The sequence below is a fragment of the Lissotriton helveticus genome, chromosome 11, assembly GCF_964261635.1.
Source record: "Lissotriton helveticus chromosome 11, aLisHel1.1, whole genome shotgun sequence".
NCBI classification, from domain to species: Eukaryota; Metazoa; Chordata; class Amphibia; order Caudata; family Salamandridae; genus Lissotriton; species Lissotriton helveticus.
Window position 1 is genome coordinate 705409086 of NC_136072.1, and position 13194 is coordinate 705422279.

At 44.0% G+C, this 13194-nt stretch overlaps 1 protein-coding gene across 5 annotated transcripts in view; it reads right to left on the reverse strand.

The window, feature by feature from the left end:
* Window positions 1-13194, reverse strand: part of ENTPD4 (ectonucleoside triphosphate diphosphohydrolase 4) — a 326547-nt gene that overhangs the window by 272032 nt on the left and 41321 nt on the right. For all 5 annotated transcript variants that reach the window (XM_078666557.1, XM_078666559.1, XM_078666558.1 and 2 more), the window contains exon 2: window positions 4836-4941. In XM_078666557.1, coding sequence (XP_078522683.1) covers window positions 4836-4843 — 8 coding nt within the window. In that variant the 5' untranslated portion in view covers window positions 4844-4941. The remainder of the gene's footprint in view (window positions 1-4835; window positions 4942-13194) is intronic.

Below are 13194 nucleotides of genomic sequence, written 5' to 3' on the forward strand. Positions count from 1 at the left end.
GTGCTGCGACGCCAGAAAGACTGCGGAGCTGGTTGTGTGAGAAGGGCGTGCTGTGAGGAAAAATTAAATTAAAAGTGCCAAAAAAGGGTATCAATACAAAAAGTTTAATGAGTGATCCCTAAGGCACATGTGGGAAGTATTATGTGTCTGAATTTAGCAGCCAAGGTTTTAGGATTGGTTAAATTCAGAAATACTTATATCAGTCAACATGTTTCTGCCATACTAGTGGTTTAAGTTTACCAAGGCATTCATCAGGACTAAACCCCGGCGGTATGGACTCTCAAATCGTCCACCCTAACCTGGGACTTGAAAGTGAAAATATATAAAAAAAGTGAAAAAGTGCTAAAAAATAGAAGAGCGGGTCGCTCATTCTAAAAAATGCTCCAAATTGTGGAGTATATCAGCACCTGTGAAGTGACTTATACAAACAAACACAAACAGACATACACATAATTAATATAAGCCATTGCGTTTGATCATGGTGCTCCACAGTATGTGGCATACATCGTGTTCCCAAGGTAGACACTAGATTTAACACCATCCAAGTAACCCTGTAGGGATGATATCGTTAACTCTGGGAAGTGATGTGCTAAGGGTGTATTTAAAACTAAAGCAGGTAGATAATAGGGTTAAAAACACGGAATGTGTACTCCTTATGAAGGGATCAATGGACCAAAGGTCTGTGACCCCTTAGAATGGTAATTTCAGATTAATATGTCACTTTAAAACAGGGCGCCGAAACGCAATGTAGCTAAGCGATGGGGCTCGCCTGTGTTACCCACACTGAGAGAATGGTGCAGCGACATGGATGATGCGATGGTTGCTGAGAGGGCGGTGTTTGTCCAGAGGGGTTGCCCCAGGAAATGGGGTCTGATCTGGGGAGCGTGGAATAGGTATAGGGGAAACATTTGTGACCCACCGAGGGAAGACTCTGATGAGTATGTGTCAGATTGAGGATTGCAACTAAACTATGGCTGTGGGTGGGGAGGAGTCGTGCAGCTTCAAGGACCTCCAGACCGTTGCAGGAGTGGAAGGTGTTGGGTGTGGTTCGGGAGTGTGTCCCTACTTTTGCGGATAACGCCATTGAGGATCTATGTTTATTTACCCTCTGAATTAACTCAGTGTTTTGCTACAGCTGTGCCTTTGCCTACATGAACAGTTTGGTGTTACAGTTTTGACAAAAACAGACCTTGGTACATCGATAACAGCTTCTTGAGCACACTATGTATATTTGCCGCCGGGCCCCAGGGATGCCGGCTGAAAGGCTGTGTAACTTTTTGCATAGTACATTTACCTACTGAATGCTCGCGGCCGGCCCCAGAGGTTGTAGGCCTTAAGCTGTGTCCTAACAATGCCGTGCAATAAAGGTCTTGGAAAAAAAACCAACAAAAAAAACAGGGCGCTACTTGCACCATGGGTCTCGGGAGGGGAATTGCAGCGTGCCTGGCACATCCTATGAAAAAAGAAAGGTTTTGATGCAACCCCCTCTGGCGTTCTCCATGTTGGGGAGGGTGCAAGCGGTACGCATAGTCACCCTGCTGGGCTTCACCTATACACTAGGTATGCTCCCCATGCTGGTGGTTTTAGCCACCCTCTGCCCCATTGACACACAGATCTGGTCCTTTGTGTGGAACTCCTCGCAACCTCGCTTGGCCACGACCAAGCTCATGGCACGACGTTTGTACGGAGGCCTGGGCCTCCATTCAGTGGAGCACTACGCCCTAGCTCTTCAACTCTCACAAATGGTATATCTTCTCCCTGGCACTGCAGACCCGCCGCAGTGGACTCTCACTGAAAGATCTCTCCTCTAAAGCAGCGAGGGGCTTGGACTCTTGTACAGGGACCAGACCCTACAGTAGCGCCCTACACACCCTGTACTGCAGGACATGCAAAAAGCCTGGCTGCGAGCCCACCACCTCTTTGGAGTGAATCCACACTTACATGACAGGGCACCGCTATGGGGCAACAAGGATCTGTGCATAGACAGCCAACCACTACACTGGACCACATGGATAGAAGCAGGAATACACTTCATGGATCAAATCCTGCACAATGGAGGCCTGAAGCCCTTCAATCGTCTGAGAGAGAAGTTGCAGCACTGTCTGTGGCGTTGTCCGGGCCTATGCCCCTGGTCCCTGCAACAGTCACCCGTAGTGACTACCTTACAGCGTGGGGACGGCACAGGGAAGTCATGTCGGGGCTGTCAGGCACACTTTCTGGGCGCCTCTTTTCCCAACTTCTTCTACCAACCTCCCTGTCAAGTGGCAAACCAGACTGCAGATCATCCTTGAGGAGGAGGACTGGTCTGACATCCTAAGTGCCCTGGATAGGTTTACGCTGGAAGGCTGCATGAAATTCTGCCTTTTCAAAATGCTACGTAGACGGCATTGAGAAGTGATAAAACTGCACAGGGCGGGCCTCCTTACTCATGCAAACTGCTGGAGATGCAGAGATACAAGTTGTACGTGGGGGACAACTTGGGAACGTCACTACAACTCCACCTCTCCCCGCCATCATCATCCTACATGATACCAGGGCTTGCCTGAACCTTTCCTGCCCGCCGGGTGCATTCTCCACACGGCCCTGGCCACAGCCAAGCTATGTATACTTCGACATTGGAGGGCAACTATGCCACCATCCCCGGAGGACTGTGGCAATGATACAAATAGTGGTGCACAAACAGGTTATCTACAACCTACGAGACTAGGTGGAGCTGTACACTCAGACATGGGCTACCTTTTTAAGTGATGACCCCTGAGACGGGGGACCCTTCTACAACCCCCTCCCCCTTCAGTACCCCCAGTGACGAATGTTCCCACGCGAAGCGCAGTGACCAACTCTTGACCTCCGCCCCTGCTCAGTCCCCCTCCTCCACACCACAGCCCTCCCCTCAAGCCCTCAAACCTTCCCCCTTTTATATCGCCCTACTGTTTCCACTCCTCCTTCCCCGGCCTCTGCCCTACCCTTCCCCCTGCCATCCTATCCCCCTCACGAACTCTCCCCCCCTCCAGATACACCAGTAAGCACCACCCGGGTGACACCGCCACTGCACTTACCGCTATCCTCGGTGACACCATGTATAGCAACATCCCCCCCCATACCCTTCCCAGTGAGCGGATGACCACCTCGGTATGACGCTAAGGGACTCCCACCGCTCGCTAGAAACCACCTGACTCTCCTACACCACCTCGCCCAACCACTTGGACTGCGCCACTCCCCTGCTCCTAGGCCGACTGAGCTCTCTGGCGCCCATTGACCCCCTACCCCCCCCCCCCCCCCACCCCACCTCAGCGAAGGCCTGTGGCCGATGACTCAGTAAACCTTGCCACTTGGAGGGACGCACAAAGATCAGAGGATCGGACTTGCTCGTTCCTCCCCACCTCCAGTCAATGCGAACTGTTATATATTTCTTGCTGGCTTGAACCTATGCAATACACTGTGCAATTGTCACATAAAGTTGCTGCAGTAAAAAATTACGACACAAAAAAGACCGGGTTGGGAGAAGTCTATCAGAAATAGGTGAGGCCTAATTACAGAACACTTTGAATCAGACTTTCTGTGAATGGCAACCTCACTGGTAAAGTGAGGGTACTAATAGGTACAAAACACAGTTTCAATTAATCACCCCTTTTTTTTTTTTCTTCTTTTTTTTTTTATCCTCATTAGCCTCCTAGCCACCCATATGAAACTCAAAACGATACCGTCCATGGGCTTTTTATCTCATACGCCGACTTTAACGTCAAAGGCTTGTGCTGCCGCCCGGTAGATATTAGGCCTCTAACTTCATACTAGCCAAAAAGCCCCGAGGCTTCAATCTTCCGGCAGCTGCTACCTTATTAATCACCCCTTTTGTTTGGTCTCTCTTGGCCTTAAGCTTGTATCAAACCTGGGGGAGAGGAAACCAAAAGAGCAATATGAGAAGACAACATTCGGGCATCAAACTACTTACAAGCAGGAATATTCTGGAGGTTTCTGGCTTCAGTATTAATACGTCCCTCAATTATCTATAGCTTAAGAACAAGTCAGCCTACAGCAATCCCTATTTAAAAAGACCTTGAACAATAGTCCCTAGTCAAATAGGCCTTAAACAGTATTACACATTAACTTTCTGGAAAGAGGACAGCTAGCTCCTTCCCAGAACACCCTGTAAGGAAGATGTCATAAAGTGTATAGCACTCAGTCACAATTTAGGAGAGTATAAACAATTAATTTGAGCATTCTATCACAACTCCTCTTTTTTCGCTCTATTGATCCAGAGACACAGTTTAATTTATCAAACTTTAGACCGCTAAAATCATGAGGAAGAGGTAATAAGGGAATGAATAAAAAGAAGATCTTTATTCATACAGTTAATTTAAACCAAGCACATTTATTGTTTTGCAATCACCTTTGTGATAACCAGTACAGTTGTTTATCGACAATTAAATACAGTATTTAAATATATTAAGACTTCCTCTACTTGTTGCACCCCATCAGATGGTGTAATGTTTCAGCTTCTGATTAAAATACTTAAGTTTTCAACATGTAACCTTTTTTGATATCTGGTTTTTACTTAAATACCTATTACTATACTAAATGAGCCCTTGGAAAACCAGTTTCTTCTAATCAAACAGAAATCGAATTATTTTCTGAATCCAATTAAATTTGTATCCTTTACTTAAAGTAATCATAGTAGGAATTCTGTAGGTAGGTTAGACTATTTGGGCGTTTAACAGCTAGTAGTGAAGTTTGATGCTCCCTGAACCTATAGGCACTTTCAGGGTGAATAATCACAGAACCTGATCTAATCAATCAGGTACAACAGCTGCAAAAGCTAGCCAATACCAAACACTTACCTTCCCATTGCAGGGGCACTGAGAATCAATGCACTACGGACCCAAAATGCCTGGACGCAGCTCCCTGGGCTTCTCAAACTGATGAGCCCACATTGTTTGCCTGCCCCTGTGTACAACAAATGAAGAGTTTCTCTTAATCCAATAATATGGTGATAGCCGGATATTAAGCCAAAAGCAAACAAACACCTAGACGTTCCATATTGCTTAGAAAGTGTTTATTCAGCTTTAAGAAGTCACTCAGAAATAAGCTGAAGATCCTGATAAAGTTGCAACAGCTAAATGCTGCACCTCAGTTGGAGCCCATTCACACCTGCGTTTATCTGAAGCTTTATATAGTTCCAAAAACCTGCAAAGCAACTGCTTCAGAGAACTTTCTTCTAATGTATGTAATGCTGTGAAAGAATAAAAGAAATCATGACATAGAAACTACTCATACAGTCAGATCTATGTAACAAATCATCTTTGAGCATCACAGGACTGATGTTTTAAGCATTTTTGGGGTTACAAGAGATGTGATTAGCAAAATCAAAGGCTTTATGGCTACAAACAGGCAGGCTCCAATGTACAAAGTGTACTTGTGAGATGAAAATCTCTTTCCAGATTTTGTCACCCAAAAAACCTTCCAGAGAAAAGGGGGTATGTCACAGAAATTGTTTGTAATTGTGGTCACTAGCCATTGATCAGTTAGTGAGATGTGAAAGAGAAATCTACTACACGATCAATGGTTGGTGTCAGGACCAGGAGAAGTAGACACCTTTTGGGCTTCCCCTCACCCTCACAAATGTTATTGAGGCAGTTGTTTTTGCGGTGACCAGCAAATTGGCCTTTAGGGATACAACTGATTAACACATCAATGGAATCTCAAAATTAAAGAGGGGTTGCAAACGAAATCAGCGTGTGAGGAAAACATTAAATGGTTTGTAAGCCCACCTTCAGACCAGACAAGCATGTCATTTGGCACTATATTTCGATGCTTCTACCATGTTCATAGACACTCGGACACTGGTTTTGCCCAAAAGCATTTGATGGCAGGACTAATCCCGGTCACTACTGGGTGGATTCTTGACGCTGCCGGTCGTTTTTATCAGATTACGATTGGGGCATTCAAACCCATATAAATTAACTTTGGATTGAATACACGCTGTGGGATCATACATCTGTAATGGATGACAGATAGACCTATTGCCACATGCCGATCTATATATTCTCTGGACCAACAGATACCATAACTTTTTGAATACAGGGGATATATTTACTAGAAGTCAATGGACCGCTTGCCCCCACACTGAAGAAGTCCCTCTTTGGGACGAAACGCGTCGGCTGTATGGGGCTTCATTTTCTTGAGATAAAGAAATCAAATCGAGGAACTTCATTCTCCGTGACTTATTGGAATTGTATTCTAAATACTAAATGTTGTGGTGCACCTGTGCTGTAATGACTAGCTAGTTTTGGTACAGTTTTAAATAATTCTTTGGAGAAATGTTTAGCCATTAGAATCTAATGGGAAAAATAGACTTTACTAGTTTGGGTCACAAACACTTTGTATTCTGTTAAAATGTTATTATATTTGGCGTTTTCCGAACAGCTGTACGTCTTCCGCCAAATTCATTCTTGGCGTTTGCACCAACGTTTTTGGTTGCATAGTTCCTCAGAATACCAGGGGCCTGTCGGATGTGAACATTTTGGTTTAAAGTTTATTTCAGGAGCCATAAGTCTGCAAGCGGAGTTTATCCAGTCTGCATACCACACATGGCCGCCTCTACGTCCGTGGGCAGAAGAGTAAGAGGCAAGTAGGTCTCCAAGTAGCGCTCCATCGATTCTGTTACAAGCCCGCGAGGCTAATGCATTATGTGTGGTGTTACTGTCATGTGTCCTTCCTGGAAGGGTCACTTCAAACAAAACAAGGGAATGATCTGACCAACTACGGGGCAGTACTCTTAAATACCGCAGATGGGGATGATTGGAAAATATGCCGTCAAGGGTGTGTGCAGCCTCATGGGTAGGATCAGAAACTAACTGGATTAACACTGTACTGCCAAAAACATCTTTTAGCACTACTGAGTCTGAGTCCCCGAGGGATTCCATGTGAAAACTGAAATCCCCCAATATGGTAAAATTATTGGAGCAAAGTCCATCTTCTACGAAGGAGCCTATATCTGTTAGAAGCTGCTTCTTTGGGCCTGGAGGTCTACAGAGTACAACTTCACTAAACGAGTGATGGTAAGAAAGAGAAGGATTCATAGGAGTCGATCTTAATTGGTTCGAAAGTAGCAGCCAGAGAATTATGGTAAATGACCACTAGCCCACTACCCCTTCTATCGGACCTGTTCAGATCCGGTCCTGAGTCAGCATTAGTTCAGGACTCAGTCACAAAAGCTATTTTAATTTTGTGGCCAAAAATCCGTTCTGCACATTCGATCCTGTATTTTACAAGAGATCTAGCATTAACGAAGGAGCATGATAGATATTGGTTTCCCAATATAATCCCTCTTAATAAAATAGCGGGCGACCGAAAGGTAGATTCAGAGAAATCTAACTTAGGTAGGATATTCTCACGGTTAACACAAGTAACCTGCTTTTCTTTTGCTGCTGTGAAAATAGTTAACTGTATGCAGCTAGGGTCGTTACCTCCTGAATTCAAGGCACGAAGTTCGAACCCTCATGTAACACTTTAAGCGCTTAGATTCACACTTACCAGAGCCAGGGGGGCTGGCGGCGAGCGTGGACGTGCTTGACTTTGAGGGGGCTTGGGCACGCCAGCGGCGCACACGCGCTTTACCAGGCTTTAAAAAAGCCCCGATACAGGGCCACACGGGCCAGATGGGAGTGTCAGGGCGACCTAGCAACACGACGAAAAATGGATGGGCAAAGCAAAGCGGACTTTTACCTGGGGTTCAGCAACCTCGACTCAGGAAGCAGGCTCCACTACTCCCAGAATCATACTGGTAAAGTAAATGTTAATGAAAATAAATGGTGAGCAATTATAAAAGCATAAAATATTTAAAACCATGGAAAGCGAGCCTTTAAATCTAAGGAATTTAAACAGTTGATATAATGCCTGGGACCAAAGGAAAAATGTAATGAAAAGTTTCCAATCAGAGCTGAACACATAAACCTATAGTCATAAGAGACAACATACTTGCAGGTTTTTATTTTAAATTGTATTGCTTTATGTAAAAATACATAGATACAGTTAGACATTTCCGAGATACGGTTCTGAACATTGGTTGTGCAGGGTTACATACTTCATCTCAGGAGTCCGATCTGCGCCAAGACACCCTAGGGTATTTGCGCGCAATAAAAATTTCAAAAACATAAACAAACATAAACATAATAAAATTATTTTATATTGTAGACAAAAGAAACCAGCTTCAAGCAAAGTAACATTAAATATTTCATAAAGTATACTTAGTTCAAAAAGGTCCTTTGTTGCATTGGAGTCAGATTATCTGTGACAGTATCCTCTGAAAGGGTAAAATTATGAGTGGTCTAATCATGTGGCAAACACCATTGGAACATTAGGGCTTTAAGCTTCATCTTTAAGCTTTGAAGGTAGACTGTTTTTTGAATCAGAAGGGCAATAGGGTTGAACTCATAGGTTCATTGATTAAGAAGGATTTAGTCTGTGTTTTTTCTTGGAAGCCAGGTTTTAAGCAAAATTGTTCTTCTCAATGAGCCTCGACTTCCCAAGGCAGACAGGTGTGGATCAAGTATTTAGGTATTTCTGCTTGGACAGTTTTTTATGTTTTGCAGACAACTTTGAAGTAACTTTTCTTTTTGCCTTTATTGGTTGCCAATTGAGTGAGATCAACATAGGAGTAATGAGGTCGAATGTCCTGGTCTCTTATGAGCCTACCTGCGATATGCTATACTTAGCCAACAGAGAAGCTTGGTGGATCTTGAGAATTGTACAGCTCATGATATTGCCGTAATTCACACTTGAAAACACTACAGCCTGTGTCACTTGCTTGAATTCTTTGTACTAGTCTCACTTGGTTCTGCACTCCATTAGATGTGTGCTTGTACTTTAGGTTTCTATTCATAAAAAGCCAAGTGGTGTCACATAATATGCAATCTCTGGAATGTGATCTAGTATGGTCAAATTGCGGATCCATTGCAGCACGACAACAGAGTAATCTGGGGGAACAACAGTTAAAATTCTGTTTTAAGAGAGTTAATCTAATATTTGCTGTGCATCCTTCCCAAAAGCTTGACTGACATTTGTACAGTGGATTGTTGTTAGTGATAAATTGTTAAGGCTGTGTTGCTACACAGCTTCCTCATACATTTGCAAGAAATGTTAAGTGTGAAACTGGGCAAAAAGGTGTTCCTATTGTGTAGGTCTGTTCCTGTTTTCATAAAGTAGAGAAGTGTATTGTCCAATCCAATTTTGAAGCAGTCTGGAACTTCTCTTGTGCCACAGACTGGTTGTTCAGGTTGGTCCAGAATGTTGTTTTATGTACCAGATTTTTTTAATGATTGATTGTTGAATTAAGGGGCTCTGAGAAGAATGATGTTGGCTTAGTTTTGGCAATGGACCGCAGGCTTTGCTTTTGTGAGATGCTATAGCATTTATACATAGTTTGACCGACCTTCTGTTTAATAATAAGCTACAGCTTAATATAGTTCACCTTTTCTTCAAAAAGGTTGGAAAAGTTTTCTCATGTCCCGTTGAATAATTGAAAAGAGTTATACTGGAGGTGTGGTATATAGTTTAACTGTATCAACTTGATCAATTTTTGGCTTGGTAAATTTCTCTTCAGATTGGAGTCTTTGGCTTCAAAGACATGGATTTCTGTAATCTTTAGGTCTCTCCTAAACTTTCTGGTTTCAAAACAACTATTGGTTAAAATACCAATACCAAGTAGCTTCAGGTGAGCCTATTGACTATCATTGGCTGGGTTTCTTGACAATCGCATAAACTTGCTTCTTATTTGACGTGTGTCCTTTCTTGTCTTGTATTTATCCCCTAACCTATTTACCATTCCTTTCATTGAAAGAGGAGTATCCATCCACTGCTCACATTCAGGAAACTACTTTTTCAGTTTTCTTTCAGCACTCTGTAGGAGTACAGATGTCTTCTTGCTCTCTAAGCCGTACAATGTTTCATAACCTCGCTCCCCTGCTCCGTTGATCACCACCCAGCTTGCCTGTTGCTCCCCAAGTAGACCTGCTTACCTTTGTATGAGCTTCTATTCTCCAATTTTACCCCATATCCTTGTTACTCCCTGGTCCCTCCATTTTCACTGTTGTTCCCTGAACTCAACAGTATTCATTTGTTTACCCCCTACTTGCACCTCAGTTGCACGATCTCAACTAACCAATTTTTCCTTCTTCTTGTCCATCTCATTTATCTTTTTCAGAGGGATCAGCATATGCAAATTTCTACCAGGGCAGATCTTTCTTGACAATGTGCTTTTGTGCACTTCTTATTTTTCTAACCTATCACTCCAAGCTGGACTGCTGTCATGTTAGAATGGTACATTAAGAGTAATAAATAAAAACAGGCGGCGCAGCATCATGACACACACGCAGCCATATGGTAATGCATTCAAGCGTTTATCTCATCCCACTGGGGCTGGCTATAAAGAAAAGAAAATGCCCATATTAGTGTCATGATGCATGTTGTACACAGTTGCACCATGAAGGTGGTGCATCGCATTTTCATTTTTTCTTTGTTTTTGTAGATGCACCTTTTTTCTGTTTAACATCGGAAACAAGCATTGGCAACACCAATGGGTGTGCTAATGCCTTTTAAAAGTGAGACCTACTGTTTGCCAATGCTTTTTCATTTTCCACTGTAAAGACTTTAAATGTTCGAGTTTTATTGGTGATGGGTGTTTACGCCACATAGGTTACAATGCTGTCAAGGTTTTTTATTTCTCTGTAAAGGTTTTTTTTGTTGTTGTTTTTGTTTCCCCCTCGGAGCTGGTCTGATGTTTTATGGCCTCTTAAATGTTTAGGGATCAAGGCACTCCAAGATGCCAGTCATGTTATCAGTTTGTTGGAAAACGACTATGCTGATATCTTGGTCCCTGAGGGACTAACTGAAGAAAGGAATAGACAGTCAGCTTCATTCAAACAATATAAAATGTGAATTTCATGGAGGAAATAGGAAAAATAGTTTTTTATCCTAATATGACCTTTTCATCACTAGCTTTGAAACCACAAACCAGGCAGTCTACGAAATGCGTACGACTCCATGATGATTTTAATGTGTAGTGAAATAACGGTTCAGTAGACCGCCAATTTCAAATGGCTTTCCACTCAATTTAAGTTTCACAAACCAGGTACCTTCAACCTTGGCAGCACGTTTAGTTAACACTTGCCTGAGGTTTCACATTATATTGAGAGCTGGAGTGATATCAGCAAAGGGGCATCTGCTTTTTATTTAATTTTCATCAACTATTAGGATTTAAAAAAAATCATATTAGCTATGTTCAAGAGAGACAAAAGATTGGCTGTCTTATAAAACCTCCAGCTACGCCATGGGAAACTGGTAGGTGGAATCTACTAAAAGTTCGATTAAAGGTCTTTGGTTGCCCTCTTAAGAGTGTCACGGTCTAGCAAGCAATGGCAAAGCCAACAGGTCTCACACCTATGAGAGCTATTCCCTTTGCCAATGACTGCATCCATGTTATACAGCAGAGCCGCTGCTGAACAGCATGGCTAAAATATTTTTTTTAAAGAAGCACTACGCTGCGGCTAGCACAAATTAACTTTTATTGGAAAAGCATAAATAATTGGAAAAGTAAGTGGGGAGGATGAGCCAACATGGACGGAGAAAGAGCTGAAGAGAAAGATGCGGATGGGGGAATAGGTCACAGGAGACACAATGGGGAGGTATACACAGACAATGGAGGGACACAGGGGAAGCAAAGCAACTACATAGGGCAGATGGAAGGGGCTGAGGAAGCCAGCTGACAACAGATGGTGGTACAAAAGGAGGTGGTGATGGACGGAGCATCTGAATTAATCAAACACTCACACCCAGTCAAAAGATCTGGGTTTAATCCATCACCGTTCTATAGCCCACTCTGCCACCCCAGTTCAGACATGGCTATATGCAAATCAGTCTGACCCTGTGCCTCATGGGAACAGTCCAGCCCGAACTGCCAAGCCATGTCTTCCCTGGACCGGAAACAAGCTTCCGAGGACCGGTTTCTGGCATTCCAGCAGTCTTCAGCCTGACTTGCTTGAATCCAGTGGCAAAGTGAGCAAGGGACTCACGTATGAGCATACCCTGCCACACGTATGGCGGCCAAAAGCGGTACAAAAGGGGATGGTGATGGACGGAGCATCTGAATCAATCAAACACTCACACCCAGTCAAAAGATCTGGGTTTAATCAATCACCGTTCTTTAGCCCACTCTGCCACCCCAGTTCAGACATGGCTATATGCAAATCAGTCTGACCCTGTGCCTCATGGGAACAGTCCAGCCCGAACTGCCAAACTGACAACAGATGGTGGGCGTAAGAACCTGGGGAAGGGAGCGGACTACAGAAGACGGCTGGAACGGGCTGACAAAGTGAGCTTACCAAAGAGGTTGGGAGGAATAGGCTGAGAAAGCAAACTAACAATGGAGGGCAAGTGGAAAGGAGCTGGGAAAGCAAGCTCGCAGTGGCGGGCGGGAAGGGCTGAGGCAGCAAGCGGACAACTGAGGACTAGTGGGAGAGAAAGGAGTAGAAAGTTGACAATGGAAAGCAGGCTTGAGGGGATGGGGCAAAAAGCAGACAGTGGAAGGGGGACAGGATAGGACAGCAAGGTGACAGGAGGAAGGGCAGGAGGGGATGGAGAAGCAAACTAACAACGCCGAGCAGGCGGGGAATCGGGAAACATGCTGACAATGGAGGGTGGGCAGGTGGGGCTGGGGAAGCAAATGGACAAGGAGGTGGTAGGGAAGCACGAACAGCAACTCAGGGAGTGTGAGAAAAAGGAAAACTGAGAGGAAAGAAGTACACGAGGGAGAAAGCTGGAAAACACACTCTATTAGAGTGCTAAAACAAAGGAAGAAGTAGTGCCTGAAAAATGAGCAGTGAAAGGATACACTTATATACCCATGTGCCCGTGGAAGGACAAATGCAAGACGAGGAAGTAAAACCAACGGACGCTAAGGCCCACTGCAAGCTAACAAAATGCCTCTCAACAGTGTATGCCCTGTCATCAGGCAAGACCTAGAAGGGATGCATCTTCCACAGCATTCCTCTCTGAAGGAATCTCCAATGGCCTGCTTAGCTGAACATGACAATCTGTAGTGTTCCTGCCAGTCAGTCAATAACTTAATTTCAGCTGTTGCGGCCAGTACAATACAGACATAGTAAATCATTCAAATTTAAAACAGTAATCTGGAATGACATG